Source organism: Ptiloglossa arizonensis, chromosome 5, assembly GCF_051014685.1.
Source record: "Ptiloglossa arizonensis isolate GNS036 chromosome 5, iyPtiAriz1_principal, whole genome shotgun sequence".
Classification (NCBI taxonomy): Eukaryota; Metazoa; Arthropoda; class Insecta; order Hymenoptera; family Colletidae; genus Ptiloglossa; species Ptiloglossa arizonensis.
The window spans coordinates 18,221,318-18,244,784 of record NC_135052.1 but is presented as its reverse complement, the minus strand read 5'-3'; the positions used below and the strand labels follow the sequence as shown (position 1 = coordinate 18,244,784).

At 39.7% G+C, this 23,467-nt stretch overlaps 1 protein-coding gene across 2 annotated transcripts in view; it reads left to right on the top strand.

Moving 5' to 3' along the window:
* The window catches only part of Ush (Zinc finger protein ush), a 445,671-nt gene that overhangs the window by 223,319 nt on the left and 198,885 nt on the right, over positions 1-23,467 (top strand). The window contains exon 1 of one of the 2 annotated variants that reach the window (XM_076313240.1): positions 1,992-2,245. The exons of the other annotated variant lie outside the window; for it this stretch is intronic. Within the exon in view, the coding sequence (XP_076169355.1) occupies positions 2,173-2,245 (73 nt within the window). The 5' untranslated portion in view covers positions 1,992-2,172. Of the gene's footprint in view, positions 1-1,991; positions 2,246-23,467 lie in introns of those variants that run through there. 2 annotated transcript variants of the gene reach the window in all.

The following is a 23,467-nucleotide window of genomic DNA, read 5'->3' as shown; positions in this document are numbered from 1 at the left end:
TTTACCTCATCGTATTTACGAACGTATAATATGTGTGTGTGAAAAAGATTTTGCTGGTGGGGTTAATAACGAATAATCTAAAATTTCTAACAATGGTCATTTTTTTTAATCGACAATATATATAATTGAACACAATATTGATAGTGAGATCTATTGTGTAGACTGTACATAATACCTGTTGTATATATTTTATATATATTAAAAGAAAATTATATAATCTAAATATAAGAAATATAGTCTAAGATATATTTATATAATCTAATATAAATATACCTTCTTGTATAAATATAAGAAGATTTATATAATCTAATATATTGTACATATCTAATATATAGTAAATGTAGAAGCATTCTACGTGAAAAATAAAAAATGATAAATTTGTACAATTTAATATCTAATTCGAATTCTTTTCGAGGAATTTAAAAACTGAAACATTTTTACAACAATCACCGAAGAGGACCGAATTTAGTATAAAGAAAAAAATAACAACAATAAAATTACACAGAAAATAGTCTACTGTCTGATAGTACACTGACAAATTATGATCAATAATTTGTATAAAATGCAACTCCAGACAGTAAAATTCAAAAATCGTCCGACGGACTTTGTTTCGTTTTCAAATTGTAGATCTTAACAGAAACGATAAAAATATATGTTTCTCGTCTGGGATCGGTACTTGAATCTAAAAGCCGTAATAAATTGTCCGATGTCTTGATAATATTTATTACGTAACACGGAGTAATCACCAGGTCACGATGTTGATTATAATAAACGCAAATAAACAATTATCAGTTACGCACGTATTGATAAAAGGAGGCGATGCATTTGTGTGCTCGTGCTTGCAGAAATACTTTCACGATAAACTAAAGAGGAAGATTTTTCTCGAGCCAATATAACCTAAAATATTTAATTCTTTCACGTTATAATAAAATCCTCAATTACGCTACAATAAACGTTCTTTCCGAGTAATCGTCCAGGGTAGTAATCACCCTGTTACATATTCATCCGTATCGTACGACAGGGGTTGAAACTGGCTATTAGATTTTTTTTCCGATTTGTAAGTGCACGTATCATAGAGAAGATATCTTGAGTAAACGGCGCGCTAATTGGTTTTAGATCTACGTAGCAAAACGGTTCATGCGGGGCTCACCCTACAGTTGTCAGTCAGCTGCTCTGACGTGCGCACGCGTTCCTCAAACACGTATTTTCAAACATCGGAATCCCATTCCGCTTGCAAATAATTTTCTCGCTCCAACACGTACGAGAATAGTTCCGTGGTAAACGACCCTAACGATTAATTTACCTGAATTTTTCTTCGGTGATTCTCGCATCAGTTTGCACCCTCTTAAATTATTTCAAATACGATAATACAAAACCGAACGCTACCATCGAGAACAAACATCGATAATTAAATTTCACAATAATTTACAAATTTACACTCAACCACTTCGCAAGATCGACATCACTTACAAATTACCATCGATTGAAATTTCTCATCGTTTCGTACAAAATTATTCATACCTGAGAATATCTGCCCTATTTAAAGATTGATAATTAACTTCAGAAAATCGATACCCCGTCGTAGATTATTATCGTTTAAAATTTCTCTCGATTTGTATCCGACAAAATTATTCATGCCTGAAGAGGTTGGCGCTCGGTTTATTTAAAGATCTAGGTTTAGCTGGGACGCGTAGCCAATTCCGTTTTATTTTCCTCGGTATTATTGTGGCGACGTGTAGAGGTCGAACACCTAGCTCGAGGTATCGACAGTCGGAGAGAAAATATTTTCTTAGCCGGTAGTCCCGGAAGGACACTCCTGTCGCTCACGAAATTCCCCACTTGCGACCCTCTGATTAATCGCATTCGAGCGCCGGTTATCGCGCACGGTAGTCCATTGCTGCGGGTCGCCGTGTAGAAGAACGTCGCTGGACGCTTTTGTCATCGTCGTTACGCGGCCCATGGACGTTGAACATCGCGGAGTCCTTCCTTTTTCGTTCGGTCTCCGTGGCCAAGCCGCTTTTTACCGACGGTATCCGCCACCACGATCGCCGGGTAGACCCTAATCTATTTCATTTCGTTTCGTTAACCAACGTCTCGACCGGTGTTCCGTTCTTTTGACGGTTTTTGCCGGCTACCACCGACCAGAAGCAACGACCAGGGGTGTAGGAGTCCATGGCGTCGTGGCTGGATAACGGAATTCTTCAACGTCCACTGTTTCTTCGTTGCTGTTCATCGGTACACCGCGGTGAGAACACAGAATTATTTTTAGTACGCGATATAAGTGACTCTTAAGGTCAATTATCAGAAATCGATGAAACGGTTTAGCTTTTTTTTTTTTAATTATTATAGTTTGTGGTCAAACTCTTTGGAGAACTGTTTCTTGGTTGCTGTTTGTCGGTACACTTTGGTGAGAGTACAGAATAATTTTTAGTACGCGTTATAAGTGACTCTGAAGGTGGTGAAATTGGTGGAACAGTTTAGGTTTTTTTGAATTATTATAGTCTATGACCAAATTCTTTGGAGGACTGTTTCTTGGTTGCGGTTTGTCGGTACACTTTGCTGAGAGTACAGAATAATTTTTAGTACGCGTTATAAGTGACTCTGAAGGTGGTGAAATCGGTGGAACAGTTTAGTTTTTTTAAAATTATTATAGTTTGTGGTCAAACTCTTTGGAGAACTGTTTCTTGGTTGCTGTTTGTCGGTACACTTTGGTGAGAGTACAGAATAATTTTTAGTACGCGTTATAAGTGACTCTGAAGGTGATGAAATTAGTAGAACGGTTTAGGTCTTTTTAAATTATTATAGTCTATGACCAAACTCTTTAGAGGACTGTTTCTTAGTTGCTGTTTGTCAGTACATTGTGGTGAAAGTACAAAATAATTTTTAGTACGCGTTATAAGTAACTCTGAAGGTGATGAAATTAGTAGAACGGTTTAGGTCTTTTTAAATTATTATAGTCTATGAACAAACTGTTTCTTGGTTGCTGCTCATCGGTACACTTTGGAGAGCTTACGAATAATTTTTAGTACGCGTTATAAGTGACTCTGAAGGTCAGTTATTAGAAATCGGTGGAACAGTTTAGTTTCTTTTTTTTAATTATTATAGTCTATGACCAAACTTTCTTTAGAGGGCTGTTTCTTAGTTGCTGCTCGTCAGTACACATTGATGAGAGTGCAGAATAATATTTAGTACACGTTATAAGTAACTCTAACGGTGGTCAAATCGGTGGAACGGCTTAGGTTTTTTTATATTATTATAGTATATGACCAAACTCTTTAGAAGAGGACCAATATTAGTCGATGTAAAAAATATTCACTGAAAATTAATTTGACTTAATTTTTGTTCTACTTACGATATATGAAACGTGTCATTTATCGGTACAAGAGCAAAGTTGTGATTATGTTAAGATCACTGATATTTGTGAAATGCAGGATTGATGATTTCGACAGTAAGAATTGAAAGGAAGGAAAATATCTTTTTTCGAGAATAAAATTGACTCTATTTGACAATTCGTCGGTACACTTTGAAAGCGTTCTTTTCACGATAAAAGAAAGACGGGTCTCGTTGCTAATACGCATCTCGTGGTTTGTTATTCACGGAGACACTGTAAAGAGAATACAATGCAATCTTGATAATGAAACATAATGAATGCTAAAGGTGTTCCTATAAATGATAAGCTCGGTTCGAGTTTGGAATAAGCGAATGAAAATATGAAGTTCGAGGATCTCGGTGAAAATTTCTCTTTTATTAGATGCAATTTTTTTTTAAGCGATAAAAATATTTACACACGCGCTCTTTAAATTGAAATCTTGAGTAACGCGAGTCGTAAACATTGTAGCGTAAATAAATAACCTTTCCCAAGATCGTACAAATCATTAACACGAACTGGAAGCGACTTTAACGAGTGTAAATTGAAAATACGTAACACCGAGACAAGACCATAACCTAAAAAAAAGATGCATTGACTCTCTCGTAACGGTGTCTCGAACACACACGGTTGCAATTGTATAAATCACACCGCGATTCACGCTCTCGTAATTCTTCCCAAGTCTAGTAATTTCCAATTCGTTCGTAAATCGTCATGGTCGCATCGCTATTGCCAAAAATACGTCAACAGTTTCGCGAACCAGTCCACGCCAGACACTTATCTCGCGACCAAGTGAGTCACCAGGTTTATCTTCGCGTTTGCCTAGACGGTATTGTCCGCCGTTATCTTCTGCCATTTACCGGAGAAGAAGTAGTCGATCGACAGATAGCGTCGAGTCATTGTCTAAACTCGTTCCTTTCCGATCTCGCGTCTCTTTCTACCGTTGGAACCCGTCGCGATGCAAATTGCAACTATTCTCTTGGTCGGAAAACACGGAAAAAAAAAGGGATACCTCGGTGTCCGTATCAACCGAGCGGTCCTGGTAATTACGGCCCGTTGGAAATAAGAATATTTAGATTTTAATGGTTGGTGGCAGTTAGACGTGAGTTGGACAGCCTGTGCGTGGCGCTGTAAGCGCGAGTGCGTGCAGTCGAAGGAAAGAATGGTTACGCGTTCGTAGCAGAGTTTTGTTTTTCGGTCGTAATTCACCGAATGCCCGTTGTTTGCCTTTTGTGCGCGTTGAACAGTGTTTTATGCATTATAAACCAACACGAGTAACAAAATCCCGTGCACGTACACGTTTATAGTCGGGGTAAGGTTCGCTGTATTTACGTTATGCATCCACGACCGAGCGAAGCGGTACACCGAACTAACCTTATCGTTAATATGTCTCGTAAACATGAACGAAACGTAAGTTTATCATTTACATTGAGATACAATTATACGGTGTCGCGTTAAACACGGTGTTCGATCGTTTATCTTTGTTCTCTTTCGTTATAATAAATAGCGAAGATCTCTCTCACAAGTGGACATTAATCGAAGTTAATATCTTAATCGGGAAACGTAAGAGTTATTACTCTTCGGTTACCACCTCGCACCTTTTTATCGCTGGAATCTTGTAATAGTCTTACGCGTTACACACCGTGGACAAGAATTCGCGGTACGATTGGAAAGAAGGCTCGTACGAGTGGAAACGTTAGGATGAATTTATGGTACAATTGGAAAGACGGTGGATACAAGTCGTGATAAATTTTATTTGCGCGAGATCTTGTTTTCCCCGAAAAGGTGACTTTGAAGATCAATCGGACACACGCACAGTTGACTGAAACTTGGCGCAACGGATTTCGTTACGGACGGTCGTTTTGATTTATTTTGTAAAGGATATCGCATCGTGGCTTGTTTACTATCAGAATTATCGCACGTACTATGCGTATCGTGTAGTGAAGAACGCATAACAATGGTCTGTAGCGAAATCCGTTACGCCAAGTTTCGGTCGAGTGTACGCGTATACGATTAATTTTCCAAGGTCATTTTTTCTCCGAAAAACGAAGCCTCGCTCGACAGTTTACATCGTTTCGACTCGTTCGGAGCCGTAGGAGGCCATTTTTCCCGATTGCCCCACGAATTTTGAGGTTACACAACCACGTGGTAATACAGTGCATCAAGCTCTCCGGAAATACTCGCACGTGTCTGTACGTTTAGTCTTTGAGCGATTTTGAATACTGTAGAATGGAAATAACCGCTAATAATCGGGAATAAATATTCAGAAAATCTAACGGTGGACATCGTTACGTATACCTCGAAGAGGTTAACGTGTTCGCTATGGCGTCATGCGTATATGTATGATATTGGTTTTTAAAGGCGCGTCATTCAAATACGAATGTTATTGTTAATCTTTGTTTTTAATTCTATTAAATACTGGAGTATTTGATAGAAAGTATACTTTTCTGCTTTTGCACACACTTTTGCAGCAGTAAGTATGATTATCACTCTTCAAGAACATATATGACAAATATTGTTCTACTGAAAGAGCTAAAAATGGCCAAAATGTTACATAAACGAAGTTAATAAATAACAAGTTTCATATTACAATTACTTTTGCAAGAGTAGTCTTGCAAATCCTCTCCAAGAACCTATATCGCAAATATAGTTCCATTTGAAGACCTGAAACGAAGTAACCAAAAGGTTAAATAAACAAAGATGATTAAACAACGTCTGTTACAATTTCCCACCATTAAACCAGGTTGATTAATAACTTTTGTCGTTTTTACCATTGTAAAAAAGTACTACGACACTTCAACTTTAAACAACTATAAATACATGAATTTAATAAATTGTATAATTTAATAAAATGTTTATACACTCTAAAAAAACCTTGTTTCATTTCCACCAAATAAAAAACCGAAACGACTTTCCAAACAACCTACTACAAATAATGCAATAATCGAAAGTCCCACGTAGTAACTTTCTCGTTCGAATCGATCCGAGCGTAACCGATACCGAGTGAAAATTATAAACCATAACAAGTCAAAAAGGAAAAAATAAAAGACGAAAAATTTACACCGATACACCGGGGAACCGTTTAATGAAACCGACTCGGCGGCAAAGCGTTGAACAATATAATCTCGACGGGGGCCAACGTCGCTCGATAAGTTCCCCGAAGGAGCACAGTGCCCCGGCTGGTCGGTGTTTGCGCAAACTTCTCAATAAACTGCCGCCTAAACGCGTTAAACGAATAGAAGCGGCACGCCGCTCTATCTCGCGTTTCCCTTGCTTCTCATTTACGTCACTGCTGCCGCGGGAGAAGCTAAGCCCGAGCGCACAATAATTCTATCTATCTATTTATCTTCTTCAGCCTTCAAAAGAAGAGAACAATGACGCGGCTCGCGAGACGTTCGGCAATTTGTTGCGGAGAGAGGAGGAGGAGAAGGAAGAAGAGAAGTAGGAGGTGGTGGAGGACGGTAAACAGAGAAAGCCCGGGTACTGAATGATAAAAGGGAGAGAGAGAAAGAACGAGCCAGAGTGGGAGAGACAGATGGACAGATAGAGAGAAAGAGGGAGATAGGTAGATAGAGAGAGATGGGTGAGTTGTACGCAGTCGAGGTAGCCTCTATCCACGACTGGGATCTAATCTCCCACGGGAATCTGGCATCCTATACCGGTATCGTTCGTTGAATCTCTCCTCCTCCGCCTCCCACTTCTTGCTCCCCTGACTCTTCCACCCCCTCGTATCTGAGCGCTGACTATGTCCTAGTTTATACACACTTCGATATCCTTGTGATAACGCTCGGTGCCAACCCCTCACCCTCCCTCGTCCAACGTGAACCCAGTCCTCCTCCCGTCGGTGCTAACGTCGGGTTCACAGACGCTCGCAATTTCTCGAATGGTCCTCCTCGTCTACCCCCCTACCTTCTATCGGGCCAGCTACGACCGATACTGTTGACAGATAAAAATGTACCGGGGCACGGTTATCGATCGTTCGAGCCCAGAGATCCTGCGATCGCGATAGCAGCGCGGATATAATCGAAGATGTCCCCGATACACGGCGAATTCCTTGTTCGATCTGGAGATTCGACGGGACGCAACGGACAGACTACCGACGACTGTCTTCGTCTAGTTTCCACTTTCGAGGAAAACGTGCGCGGGAAATTTACCAAAGGGCGTTGTTAGAGATCGTTCGATCGACGATGGATTTTTCCGGGTACTGAGGGAGGAGTTTAAATGTTAGATGTACTATGGGGGTTTTTTTTTGGGAGAAGCTTGAACGAGGGACGAGAATGGAGAGTGGAGAAGGGAACGGTAGAAGTTGGGGTGTTAGGCTCTTTTTATACTTGGATCATGCCGATTGGAAGTATTGTACGGGAATTGTTCAGGGGATGAAGCTTCGAGTTGGTTCGGTTGAGAGAGATACGACTGTGACGGGATTTATGACAGTTTGTCAGTTGGTTGCACGAAGACACTTCGTTGAGAGGTTCTTCCAGCTGGTTGAAAGTAACGTCGATTGAATCGGGGAAAGTATCGGTCGATAGTCGTTTGTACATCTGATCTTTAAACCGTTCTTCCACTTGTGTTGTAGGATTGCAAGTCAATCGAGGAAATGTTAGTTTGTAGTCACTGGTACATTTAACCTTTAAAGCGTTCTTCTACGTACATTATAAGATTGCAACTCGATCGAAAAAAATAGTGCTTTGTAGTCACTAGTGCATCTAAGCTTCAAACCTATCTTCCATCTACATTATAAAATTGCAACTCGATCGAAAAAAATAGTACTTTGTAGTCACTGGTACATCTAACCTTCAAATCTATCTTCCATCTATAATATAGGATTGCAACTCGATCGAAAAAAATGTTACTTTGTAGTCACTAGCACATCTAACTTTTAAATCTATCTTCCACTTACGGTATACGATTGCAACTCGATCGAAAAAGATGTTACCTTGTAATCACTGGTACATCTAACTTTTAAATCTATCTTCTACCTACAGTATACGATTGCAACTCGATCGAAAAAAATGTTACTTTGTAGTCACTAGCACATCTAACTTTTAAATCTATCTTCCACTTACAGTATACGATTGCAACTCGATCGAAAAAAATGTTACTTTGTAGTCACTAGCACATCTAACTTTTAAATCTATCTTCCACTTACAGTATACGATTGCAACTCAATCGAAAAAAATATTACTTTGTAGTCACTAGTGCGTCGAACTTCTAATCCCTTCTCCCGCTTATACACTATTACGATTTGATTTGAAATAATGGCACTTGCTAGTTGTTTACGCGTTGCAACTTTATACCGTTATTTCACTTAACTATACGATTTTTACTTCGTTAAAAAAATTATCATTCAATAATTGCCTGAACGTCGAATCATTAAACCATTCTCTCACTTAATATTGTAACTTTGTCGAAATGATAAAAATTATCGCGTTAAATTGCTTTCCTACTTACGATTCCACTTAGATGATTCTCCGCCGATTGAATAAACTATAACTCGACAGTTATCTATATCTGGGACTTTTGAACCATTCTTCCACTTAACCAAAGTAATTTCGACCCAATCGAAAGAATGATCGTTCGATAGTTACTTTCATGTCGAACCTTTAAGCTGTTCTCCCACCTAAACAATGCAATTACAATGCGATTAAAAAATGACCACATTAAGCCGTTCTCCCACCTAAACCTCGCAATAGAGAAAAATTATCACTCGACACTCGTCTGCATATAAATCTTCTAATCCATCCTCTCACCTAACAAATGCAATTACAATGCAATAAAAAGATAACCACATTAAGCCCTTCTCCCACCTAAATAATACAGTATTCGTTAAATGGAAAAAATTCTCACTCGACAATCACCAGCATGTCGAACCTTTGGATCATTTTTCCACTTAAACAATACCACTCTCGATCGAAAAAATGATCTCTTAATGATCGTCCACCAGTAGAACTCTTAAGCCATTCTCTCACCTAACTAAATCACTTTCGACGCGATCGAAAAATACTTGTACCGATCGCTTAATAGTTACGTGCACGCCGATCCTTTGTTCCTACAACTGAACCGCCTTTCTAAATGTAAAATATCTAACTCTTTGTGCAACAACATCGGTATTTTTACGGACGATCGATGTAACTCCGTTCCTTCCACGATCGAGAGCCCATTGGTGTCTTTTCCTATGCAAACCGATCTATCTGTTCGGTCTATCTTCAACTGTACTATCTACTCGGCCGCGTTTAATCGCGCATTCCTCTCTCGTAGGCTACTTAAAACACATGTTCCCGATTATACGCGATGTTTGGTCGTACAATGCTTCAATGGTGAGCTCTACGTATCGTGTGTACTCGTCTGCGGATTTTATTACTCCGTTCAAATTAACAACTGAGAAGAATATTACATCTGACAGAAAATCTACTTATCGGGCTCTCTGTTGTACCACTTATCCCTGTATTTGAATAATTTTCAAAAAAATAGGCGAATATTAGGGGTCTTACAAACGAGCCTCGAGACGAATGGACTCGACTCGCGTAAACTCATGTAAACTCGCGTAAACTCGAGTCGATTTCTCGATATTTAGCTTTACAAATCGCCTCTCGTACCCAAGCCATGTTAGATCGTACGATTCGTTCGGATCTAACGCTAGATATTACCGGTACGAAAATATTAAACAGTATTTTTGGTAATCGATCCTTGGCGGAGCTCTGACCAGTGTGTCACTGAGAAAGGATAACAGGATTGTAAACGGTTGATGCCCCAGGCCTCCTGGAGTCCCAGGGTCCATAAATCTGGCGTCCGAATATTTCGTAGCGAACGAAATACAAAATTGCTCGACATATATTGCTTCCAAGGGAAAGTAACCAGATCTGTCAAACCTCTGACCGTAACGGTCCAACTTTCCACGTGGATGTAAACAAAATTGTCAATTTGCAGATAAACGACCCGAATTAGAAAGTATTTCTCCGAGTTACGAAGTTTCACCCATTTATGGTACCGATCGGTCGATTTTTATTGTAACTTTCTATCGTGACTTTTATCACGCCTGGTGAATAATTTACACATCGTTTTCTTCCATTTTATCGACCACAATTCATATACAATATTTCTATTCAGTGAAAATTTTGTAATTATATTTCTTAATATTCTCGTTTCCTCGAACCGAGCGATTCTTTCGTATGTTTTTCTCTTTGGGTGTTATTTCAATTTTAAAAATAATTTTCACCTAGGAAGAGGTTCTCGAAGGTTTTAACAATAATTGAATTCGATTAATTTCTAACGTGGTTCGATTGTGGAGATTGCTCCGGTTTGAATAAATTTCCGATCTTTGCTCTCGTATCGTTCGACGCGACGATATCGATCGAAAAAGGTTAACATCCGATGTCAATAGCGATATAGAACACGGGAACGAAATCTAATTGAATGACCACCGTTTGCCGAAGGGAAACGGAGGGCAAATAAAGGTGACGGAATACGTTGAACAAACAAAAGCCAACTGGTAATAACGCGTTCGCTGCATCAACTTGAATATTCACGGAACCGCGGCGCGTAGATAAGGAAACGTTCGTGATCTTTCGACACAGATAACGCCGGGGACTATCGATGATCTCTGTCCGATACGTCGATCCCGAACATATTTTCCAGCCAGGGACGCGCGTTTCAGCGCGCTGATTAAAGCGTGTTTATCTTTATTGTAATCGGACCGGTCATAAAGCGTTCAGCTGACTGGATACTCCGGAAACGTTTCCTCGACGAGCCGCTCGGTTCGATCAATCAAGAAAATAGTAGAGCATTAAACTCTCTCATCCGTGGCCCGTCCAAAATCGGAGAACAAATTTCGGATGAAGTCTACGCGGCCATTTTTTACGAAGGTACTTCACGAACTGTGAGAGCAAATCGTTGAATATTTGTTTCACGTGCGAAATTATTTAGAAAATGATCTTTTATGTTTGGAAATTTTTATCGTGGGGATTTTATGGGTAGATAGTTTTATCGAAAGTAGTATATTATTTTCTACTTTGTGTTTATTTTTTTAGCGATATTTTATGAAAAAGGAGAGCAAATCGTGGAATATTCGTTTCATGAGCGAAATTATTTAGAAAATGATCTTTTATATTTGGAAATTTTTATCGTGGGGATTTTATGGGTAGATAGTTTTATCGAAAGTAGTATATTATTTTCTACTTTGTGTTTATTTTTTTAGCGATATTTTATGAAAAAGGAGAGCAAATCGTAGAATATTCGTTTCACGTGCGAAATTATTTAGAAAAATGACCTTTCAAATTTGGAAATTTTAATTGTGATGATTTTATAGGTAGATACTTTCATCGAAAGTAGTATTTATATTATTTTATATTTTACGTCAATTTTCAGCGTTAGGTTTTAAAAAGCAAGAATAGATCATAGAATATTCGTTACACATGTGAAATTATTTAAAAAATGAACTTTCACATTTGGAAATTTTAATCGTGGTGATTTTATAGAAAGAAACTTTTGTAAAAAATAGCATAATATTATCTTCTATTTTGCGTCCATTTTTTAGCGATATTTTATGAAAAGGGAGAGCAAATCGTAGAATGTTCGTTACACGAGCAAAATTATTTAAAAAATAAACTTTCACATTTGGAAATTTTAATCCTGCTTACTGTAAAACAATTCTTTGTAATTGTATGATGATTTTTATTTGTCAAAAGTAGTATTCCTAACATAATTTCTTATTCAACGGAAATGTAGAACATCTGACATAATTTACCATTCATCGATTTTTTGCAACGTATGTTAAATTACGAAAACCAGTTCTCCGTTTTCAGAACATTCATTATAGTATCTGCAAAATTATGTACAAGACGCAACGCGTCGAGGCAGTTACGAATCGGTCCTGCATCTAACGGCTAGTTTTGTCGTAAAAATAAAATATCGTTTTAATAATCTCGATATTAATTACTAGTCCACCGTTCCATTACGTTTCTCGTATGCTGTAAGTCGATGAAACCGGGTAATTACTTTCACATCCGTATGTGCTGAATAATTTCATGAAATTCAATACTAATATCCATCCGGGATTACAATACGATGCAAAACTTACGAAAACTCTATAAAAAATACACATTACCTACTCATTCTTTCGATGCAATTCGAACTTAAAATTTCGCGGGTAAATTAAAAATCTACTTTCTCCTCGTGATGAAAAATTCCACAAAGAGAAAAAAAAAGAAGAAAAACACCTGCAACAAGTACGAGATCACAGAAGTCGGAACTAATTATTTACAATTCCTAAAACACAACTATTCCAGCATGTTCGCGTGTTCGAGGCGGAAAAATGTCCGTACATAGGCGTGTAACGAGCAAAAATACGCGCGAAACGATGAGAGCCTGAGAACTATTTAGAAAGGTACAAATCGTGGACGAACGGAGGAGGAGGGTTATTAATGATTTCTGAAAAAACGAGCGAATCCTCGTTTCGGTCTGTGGGATCGACACGCGAGTCTAGGAAGGTTAAAAAAACAATTTCAAGACCGGTACTTCCTTAGAACGCTACGAATCGTCTTTCGCAAGGAAAGAGAAGTAACGCGTACGAATCGTCGATAGGAAATAAATTAACACGAATCTAGAGTAACCTTCCATTCGAATAAAAAATTCCCACCCTCTGTACCATCATCATCCCCATGATAATCACCTACCAAAGGAATGACACCCAATATTAATTCCAAATAGTCTTTTACACGACAAAAAAAAATAACGAGCACGAATGATGGATAAGAAAAAATTAACACGAATCTAGAGTAACCTTCCATTGGAATAAAAAATTTCCCCCCTCTGTACCATCATCATCCCCGTGATAACCAGCTATCAAAGGAATATTGCAAATATATATTCCAAATTGTCTTTTACACGACAAAAAAAAAATAAAGAGCACGAATCATCGATAAGAAAAAATTAACACAAATCTAGAGTAACCTCCCATTGGAATAAAAAAATTTCCCCCTCTGTACCATCATCAACCCCATGATAATCACCTACCAAAGGAACATCTAATATTAATTCCAAATCGTCTTTTACACGACAAAAAAAAAAATAACGAGCACGAATGATCGACAAGAAAAATTTACCAGGAATCTAGAGTAAAAAATCTTTCGCTCGAATAAAAAAACTGCCCCTCCCCTCCTCCGTATCATTATTTCCACGGTAATCGTCTACCAAAGAAACGCCATCCAATAGCTTCGGAATGGTCTCGTTCACGCGTCTCTGTAGACACCTCGTCGCGAGAAGAAAAATCAATTTCGCGAGTCTCGAATCTGACTTTAAGAGGGCGCGATTCGCGGTTGATAGGGCCTCCCCCCACTCCGGCTACTCGTCCCCACCGTTCGAATTGAAATCCGGCGACGCGCGAACGAACGTTCGCTCGAAAACACAGGCTACGAAAGGAAATGGAACCCGGCTGGTGAACGAAACACGGGGTTGGGCGTTAGGTGACAGAGGGCGGTGGGGGGACCGAACTGGGAGGGGTGGGGTTTAAAAAAGATCGCGGAACATTTCGCAGAAAACGAGACCGGCGAAAAAGAGAAAGAGTAAAGAGGAATATATACGAGTGGTGTCGAGGCTGGAAAGCCTTGAGAGTTGCGGCGCCACTGGATGGAGATAAGGGAGCGTTATCGGCTGCGCGGTGGCTCTTATCGGCGATCGCGCTCTCCGTTTGCCTCTCCCTCTCCCCGTACCGTCCTCCCACTCCCCACCGCCCCTCCGGGCCCCCTCTCTGTTTCTCTATCTATCTCGCTCGCGCCCCCGCTCCCCCTCGTATAGCCTCGGTTCGCGGCTCAGCGATGCTATCATCTAACTAGCTCCAGCTACTGATTCTATCTCGCGTACCCACCCAGCAGGGCCGCCAACCGAGACCAGGGACGTGCCACGAAAATCTGGCGCCCCGACGACCGATGTCTTTATCGCTATCGCGACGCTCTTACCGAGAATCTCGATCCGCTGGGAGTGAATCGATCGATTTTTGGGATCGTTTATTTTTTCTTGATTTTTTTGCTCTTTAAAGTCTCTGGCGAGGAAAGTGTACGAGAGTGTCTGTTTTGAGGTGATCTGAACGTAGGGGTAATAGGTAGCCTTGATAGTGACGAGGAGGTGTGTGTATATGGGGGCTATGGTCAGTGCCAAATGGTACCAAAGCCATTCGTGGATCGAGAATGTTGATTTTGAGGGGATCTGGTTGCAGGGGTAATGGGTAGTCTTTTGGTAGTGACGAAGAGATGATAATTGTGCGAGGAAAATGTTCTAGAGTGTCGATTTTGAGGTGATCTGGTCCTGGAGATAATAGGTAGTACTTTTGAGGTGATCTAAGTGTAGGGACAATGGGTTACCTTTTGATAGTGACTAAGAGATGATAACTGTGTGTATATGGGAGACTATGGTCGGTTGTACCAGAGCCATTCGTGGATAAATGTTTGAGAATGTTGATTTTGAGGTGATCTGAGCCTGGAGATAATGGGTAGCCTTTTGGTAGCGACAAAGAGATGATAATTGTGCGAGGAAAATGTTCTAGAGTGTCGATTATCAGGTGATCCTAGTGTAGGGACAATGGGTAGCCTTTTGATAGTGACGAGAAGATGATAATTGTGTGTATATGAGAGACTATGGTCAGTTGTACCAGAGCGATTCGTGGATAAATGTTCGAGAATGTTGATTTTGAGGTGATCTGAGTGTAGGAATAATAGGTAGTCTTTTGAGGTGACCTGAGCGTAAAGACAATGGGTAGTCTTTTGATTAGCGACGAAGGGATGATAATTGTGTGTATATGGGGGGCTATGGTCGGTTGTACCAGAGCCATTTGTGGATAAATGTTCGAGAATGTAGATTTTGAGGTGATCTGGTTGCAGGGATAATAGGTAGCCTTTTGATTAGCGACGAAGAGATGATAATTGTGTGTATATGGGGAGCAATGATCGGTTGCATCGAAGCCATTCGTTGGTAAGAGGCACTACCATCTGTGATCTAGATTCGTTGCCACTTGATTGTAATTGTATCGTTAGCGTTATGAGTAGTGGCAACGTGGTTTATCGAAGTATCGTTGAATTGTAATTGATCGTTGGCCAATGGACATCGAGGGGGTCGATCGTTCAGATAAGAGCATTAGAAGGGGGGAGGGGTAATCTGGAGGTTGTTCTGGGTAGTTCAATTGATCCGATCGAACGTCTAACGAATCGATGGTTTCGGATTTCAGTAGTGGGTCTGGACTCTGCGTCGTAAGATACTAGGAGAACAGAACCTGCTGATGTCTCTTGAGTGGGTCATTCGATCCCTTCCAATCATCATCTGATGCGTTCCATAAGATTCAAGTTGGAATTTTGATCGAGTAACGTGTTTAGAATTATTTTCTTCTTTGAGTACTGTCTCTTGTAATTTTAAATGTAACGTCAATCTTGGGTACAGTATTTAATGTTAACACTAATAAAAGTGAACCTGCCGATGTCCTGTATGGTTCAATCAACCTGAGATCTTTGTATCTCTGGACTTCTGAATCTCAAACCGGTTGATCTACATGGAAAGATTTCGGATCAAAGTTCTGGTTTGTTGAAGCTTGTAGTCGATTCTTATTCTCTTTGTTGAAATTTTAAACGTTCAACGTAAACGCAGACTCTTCTCTTCTCATTAAATACGATGTCCAATGTGGACTCGTCCACTGTCTTAGCTATCTCGGTTGGTCCGACTTCTCTTGCGTTCGATTAATTTATCAACTCTACGATCCAAGTATTTAAATTTCAGACTCGATTGAAGAATCGAAAGAATATTCTTATCGTTGGTGTTGGGACAAATGCGTGACTCGGGTAGTGCCACGTGGTGATGGTAAACAGTCTGTGTTAGGTTTCTCTACTATTGCCGAAAAAGGGTCGTTCGCTGGACGGTTAACAGTTCAGTTTCTTCGGTTCGGTCACAAGCAGAGAGTAGATCAAAACACACAACACTGTCATTCGCATCAGGTTAAATCACTGATACTATCAGATACGCGAGATCTCGGTGCATTATAATAAACCAGATGTTATAATCTGAACTTTTACGACAGTTAGTATAAGGAGAGACTCTGGTCAGAAGATTGGGGAACCGAATTGGTTCAGAGCAGTCGCACCTATCGAGCGGAACGTTTCGAATTGGAGTGTTGGTCCGGTAAACCGTGACCGATTCCTCTCCCCACGATCGAAGCAACTTCTCACAGTGGAATTAAAGGGGAAGTGTTAGGTTAACGATCTCCGCACCGCCACGCTGCGTTGGCTCGATTATAAAACCGAGCGGACCCCGGTACGCTTGTCTTCCATTGATAGCCATCTCGATCGTCAAACGGTCGGAGCATTACAAAACGTACCATTACGCTATTCTATAAATTGGTAACTTTTAGAAGCTCATCATTCCGTGCGAATCTTGTCTTCACAGTCGTCGATCACTTGTTCTTTATTCTCGGTCTAATTATTCCGTCGTTTCAACGGGAAACAGCTCGTAGAACACTTATTCGAAGCTGAAAGGAATTAAGGTGGTACGTACCGAATCCTTAATTTCAACCTTGATATGAATATTCAGCTTGCGATTCGTTAACCTTCTGTTGCGTAATCGTGATCCATCAGGGTTACGAGAAAGAGAAAATGGGCGAGTTGATACTCGAATTGAACAATTAGCGGCTGAATCTTATTGGAGAATTCGAAGATGTCTCCGATAAGATTTTTTGATTCCACTTTGGTACATATCGAGCATGGTTTTTATCAAATTCCTTCTTATGATTTTTCAAATATAAGATCAAATTCTTGGAACAGCAGGTCAAGAACCTAACTCGTTGCAATCGGTCTGAAAGGTACTATGGTCATCCTCGTACGAGGAAAAATCATCCTGAATCAACAAATTTTCATCACGATATTGTAGTATCGATACCAAGTTCTTTGTCCATCAGATGCTAGCTTGTTCAACTACATGTTGGGTATACTTTCTTAAAAGGACATCTACCAGTCCTGTAAGTTTGCTTATCGTTAAATTGAGGTATTGACTCTTAAAAGTCCCAACTCTTCTTAGAAGATATCGACTCCTAAGAGTACAAATATCTAAGCACTTTCTTTTCATAATTCACCAACAACGATGTAAAATACCCCTGCCCCAGCACTCAGTCCCGAAGCACTCGAATCATCCTGGATATTGACAAAAATCGTCGTGGATCGATCAATTCAATCACAAGTTCCCATAACTTGCTCTTGTGTCCATCAGATATTATCAGATCGAACCATATACGAAGTACCTTTTCTTAACAGGACATCTACTAGCTTTGCAAGCTCTGCAATCCAATCGAGACATTAACTCCTGAAAATCCCATCTCTTGTCAGAAGATATCAACTCCGAAAAACAGGACATCTACCGTCTCTGCGAGCTCTGCAAGATCCGCAAGCTCTGCAATCCAATCGAGACATTAACTCCTAAAAATCCCATCTCTTGTCACAAGATATCAACTCCTAAAAATAGGACATCTACTAACTCTGCAAACTCTGCAATCTAATCGAGACATTAACTCCTAAAAATCCCATCTCTTGTCACAAGATATCAACTCCTAAAAACAGGACATCTACCGTCTCTGCAAGCTCTGCAAGATCCGCAAGTTCTGCAATCCAATCGAGACATTAACTCCTAAAACTCCCAACTCCTCCCAAAGAATATCAACTCCTGAAAAATACAAATACCGAAGCACCGGCTCGCCATAATTCACCGGCAACGAAGTAAAATACCCCTGTCCCGGGACTCTCTCGGTCGGTGAAGCGCTCGAATCACCCCGGGTATCAAGAAAAATCGTCGTGGACCAACCGATTCAGCCACGACTCCCCCATAACTCGGCCTCTTATCCATCAGATCGGTATCCCTACAACGAAGAACCGAGTCGATCGCCGAGATACCGCGCGGGGACCATAACCCGGCGCGACTAACTGGCCAGGATTTTACGGGTGCAGGCTAGTCAAGCAGTCGGGTACCGACTATAAAGCCGTCGTGGGGAACACCTGGCGCACGCTCGCGACGTCTTCATCGCATGGGCGAGGAACCGCGGAGCCAACGATAGAGGATCGGTGCCGTGGAAATTACGAGGGGCCCCGATAGCGCGACGAGGCTTTTACAGTCGCGTGGCGCGCGGCACGGTTGATCTTATAAGTGTCATTTCTTTTATTGGCCACACCGTGGCGCGACGATAACGCGCGCTAGGGATACCGCGAAATGCGTTCGCTCTGTAGTTACTACGGGCACCACGACTACGACACGTGTGAGAAACCCTAGGGTATCGGACGCGTGCGTTCTCTCTTCCTATCTATTTATTTTTTTTTCTCTCTCTCTTTATCTCTCTTGTTTCTCCAGCGATCCCCACTCCGCGTCGATTTCGCTCGATTCCCACTCGCAGCAGTCGGAAACTGGTCGACGTGCTCTTTTTCGCGGTTTCGTCGTGCTCGATGCCGCGAGCATTAATCCTCGACGCGTATCGCGAGCGGAGATCTGGGTGCCGGGGAATTCTGGGAATGTCCCGATAGTAAAATGAAGCCTTTATGGTTAATACGGGGCTAATCTTCGAGAGTTACGCGGCCGCGAGTCGCGTTTCTTGGAAGCGGTGGAAGTTGCAAACGATTTCGTACCGAGAGCCCCGGGGATCGTTTCACGCGCGAATTAATTTCCTTGTCATGGCCGCTCGATCTGGAGCGGGGGGGATTCGGACCAATCGGGGGTGGCGAGTGGGGGGGGGGGCAGGGTGTTTAATTCCTCGAGTACGATGGAACGTTTCCGGCGATGGAAATCTAAATGTTTGTCGATCGAGATTATTTGTTAAATAATACGTCGTCCAATGGTTATCGCGAGGAATGGTGTAACGATACCCGTATAAATGTTATACTAGGTTGTTCGATAAGTTTTTGTTGTTTTTTCCGTTGTAAAAAGATACTACGACACTTCGAGTTTGAATAACTGTGAGTAGCTTCTTCTTTGAACAACTGTAAGTAGCTTCTACTTTGAACAACTGTAAGTAGCTTTTGCTTTGAACAACAGTAAGTAGCTTCTACTTTGAACAATTGTAAGTAGCTTCTACTTTGAACAATTGTAAGTAGCTTCTACTTTGAACGACTGTAAGTAGCTTCTATTTTGAACAACAGTAAGTAGCTTCTACTTTGAACAATTGTAAGTAGCTTCTACTTTGAACAACAGTAAGTAGCTTCTACTTTGAACAATTGTAAGTAGCTTCTACTTTGAACAATTGTAAGTAGCTTCTACTTTAAACGACTGTAAGTAGCTTCTATTTTGAACAACTGTGAGTAGCTTCTACTTTGAACAACTGTGAGTAGCTTTTACTCTGAACAACTGTAAGTAGCTTCTACTTTGAATAACTGTAAGTAGCTTCTACTCTGAACAACTATAAGTAGCTTCTACTTTGAACAACTACAAGTAGCTTCTACTTTGAACAACTGTAAGTAGCTTCTACTCTGAACAACTGCAAGTAGCTTCTACTCTGAACAACTGTAAGTAGCTTCTACTTTGAACTGTGAGTAGTTTCTACTTTGAACAACTGTAAGTAGCTTCTGCTTTGAACAATTGTGAGTAGCTTCTACTCTGAACAATTGTAAGTAGCTTCTACTGTGAATAACTGTCAGTAACTTCTACTCTGAAAAATTGTAAGTAGCTTCTACTCTGAATAACTGTAAGTAGCTTCTACTCTGAACAACTGTAAGTAGCTTCTACTTTGAACAACTGTAAGTAGCTTCTACTTTGAACAACTGTGAGTAGCTTCTACTTTGAACAACTGTAAGTAGCTTCTACTTTGAACAGCTGTAAGTAGCTTCTACTTTGACCGACTGTAAGTAGCTTCTACTCTGAACAACTGTAAGTAACTTCTACTCTGAACAACTGTAAGTAGCTTCTACTCTGAACAACTGTAAGTAGCTTCTACTCTGAACAACTGTAAGTAGCTTCTACTCTGAACAACTGTAAGTAACTTCTACTCTGAACAACTGTAAGTAGCTTTTACTTTGACCTACCTTGAACAACTTCAACTTCGACAAATTGTAAATGCACATGTTCGTCAAATATTGGTACCATCTTTTGAAAAATAAAACGACGAACCTAATAGCTCCACTTCTTATCGAACGACGAAACTTATTGAGCAATCTATTACTCACGACGAGTGATGAAAAACAATGGCGACACTGTACTCGCGATGGAGAGTGCCCGAGTGATCTCACTCTCAGTCGCGTGGAGGATGTAACGATGCGAACAATAGTAGAGCGGAACACGTGTCGATAATAATTTTCTACCGTACATAACTCATTCGAATATGTTTCCTTTTTTTATGTAATATTATTGTAACAAATTTTACTTGAAATAAGTGTCTATAATCTTTGACACACACTGTATATTGGGGTAATAAGGTGTTTTTTTTTTTTTTTCTTCAAAAGTGTTTGAGGATATTCTATATCTTTTATATTTGTTCAATTGCACAATCTTAGACGCACAGTTTATATTGGGGTAATAACGTGCTTTTTTCTTCAAAAGTGTTTGATAATATTCTACATCTTCTGTATTTGTTGAATAGCATTTATATTGTAAAATTTCTCAATGTTTCAATATTCTGTTTTATTTCCACTAGCATTTGTTTAAATACACTAGTCGGTAATGGTAAAATATTAAACAAGAATCAAACCAATCCAATGATTCACTATTCGAAAACAATAACGAACGTTCAGAGATTGCGATAAAATAGAAAGTTTAACGTATAAAATTTCTAATCAAAATATTTTACATTTCGCCAACCCGAGTAACAACTATTCGACCAAACGAACAGTTAAAAGCATTGAAACGAACCCAAGTCTCCCCATTGTATCGCTGTACTTTTAATGTCAAAGTGCAACAATCGGTGCCGTAATAATTACTTCGACCTTAGGGAACGTATATCGCAACACCATGTAATAAACACCGGTGTTAAACTCGTGTTAAAATACGATACGTATTAATTTCGAAATAAACACCGGTGTGTACGTTTCGCCATAAAAAATTAGGGTACCTTTGATCGTGATTAGGTTTAATAACAGTGCTTTAGCCGCAATTCTCCTCTCATTTATATACTCGTAAATATTAGTTACATCGTGTTCCCGTACTTATACACATTTAGTTTAATAAAGACGTTGAATAAAATAAAAACGTAGACCCGGGCTACTCACGACACATAAATTCGTACGTGTAATTACCAGCCGTACACCCTGTATCGCTCTAATCGTGATCACGATCGCCGGGATCCCTTTCACCAGAATTTTCCTTGCGTAAAAAAATTAAAAGAAAAAAGAGAAAGAAAAAAGAAACGAACAAAAAAAAATTGTTCTTCGATTAGCGAACGAACCACTACGGGCTGGATGATCGACCATCGTGTTAGACCGGTACCGGAATCGTAATTCATAGATGAAGCTATTAGAACGAGAAACCGAACGAGAGGCTGTGGCAGAACACCGATCTAATTTGAATGGCGTCTATGCACTCCCTCGCGGTGCATACACGCGCGTGCATACAGCTGGAAGAGAAACGGAGAACGAAATTAACATATCTGACCGATAATCGTTGACGGTCCAGTGATTGCCTTCCATATGCACCTACGGTGCAACTATGCGGGGAATCGACACCTCGTAGTCTTTATCATCCACACCTACCCCGGTTCATTTTACAGATTAAGACGGATCTTACGAGATGGTTTTTCATCGACGAATTAAAGAATCGCTCTCGACTGATATTTTTCTTCTTCAGAGTTAGAAATCTAGAACTGAGAGTTAGAAGAGTTAGAGAGTTAGAATTAGAGATAACGACTGAGAGTTAGAGCAGTCCCTTGAATGTTGCGAATCGATGAAAATTGAAAGTGGGGAAAGTTGAGAGTGGAAATATTGTTCTTTTAAATTTAACGTGAAGATTGAGAATGTAGTTTATATGGTTTCTATTTCTTTTTTGAGAAATATGGGTGTGATCATTTTATGTAGTCGTTTGTATTTGATGTTAGAAGGAAATAATGGTAAATATTGATCATGATCTCCAATTGCTGATTCTCCAATTGCTTGTCATTGGATAAACCATAAAATCTTCGTTTACAAATTATAAGAAAATAATTTCAAATTCTTTCTATCGATTTTTGATCATTTTCCTATAGAAGACTCTTTAGGATTTTTTTAACAAAAGAAATTAAAATACCCATGGAACACCATCGTTACGTTATAAAATATCGCTCACAAATTATTATCTAACATTTTCAACCATGAATTTTCAATCTTCAGTATTACCTCAAAAAGTAGTAAAAAACTTAAAATTACCCACACAATATTAGACATTTAAACGTCGTGCAATTAAAGAAGAAAATAATTTCGAATTCTTTGTATCGATTTTGAATAATTTTCCCATAGAAGACTCTTCAAGAAGTTTTTGAATCAAAAAAATAAAATATCCATGGAATACCATCGTTACGTTATAAAATATCGCTCACAAATTGTTATCTAACATTTTCGTTGAATTTTCAATCTTCAGTATTACCTCAAAAAGTACTAAACAACTTAAACAATTACCCACACAATATTAAACTTTTAAACGTCGTGCAATTAAAGAAGAAACTAATTTCGAATTCTTTGTATCGATTATGAATAATTTTCCCACAGAAGACTCTTCAAGATTTTTTTAACAAAAGAAATTAAAATACAATTACCCACACAATATTAGACTTTTAGACGTCGTGCAATTAAGAAAGAAAGTAATTTCGAATTCTTTGTATCGATTTTGAATAATTTTCCCATAGAAGACTCTTCAAGATTTTTTCAACAAAAGAAATTAAAATACCCATCGTGGAACGTCATCGTCGCGGTATAAAATATCGCGAAAACCTGCACGGAAGATGCCGGACAAAGGAAGGGATCGGTGGATCGAGATATCGCGGCTACACCCGGTGGCAATCGATATCCAGACATCTATATCGAGCGTGCATCGATTCGTCAGAAAAAGAGACAGCCCGTTACGGTTTGTTTCTATCGCTGGTACGCTCCTGTCGATACATATCCTGGCACGAACGCGCGAGAGCCTCCAACACCGAGG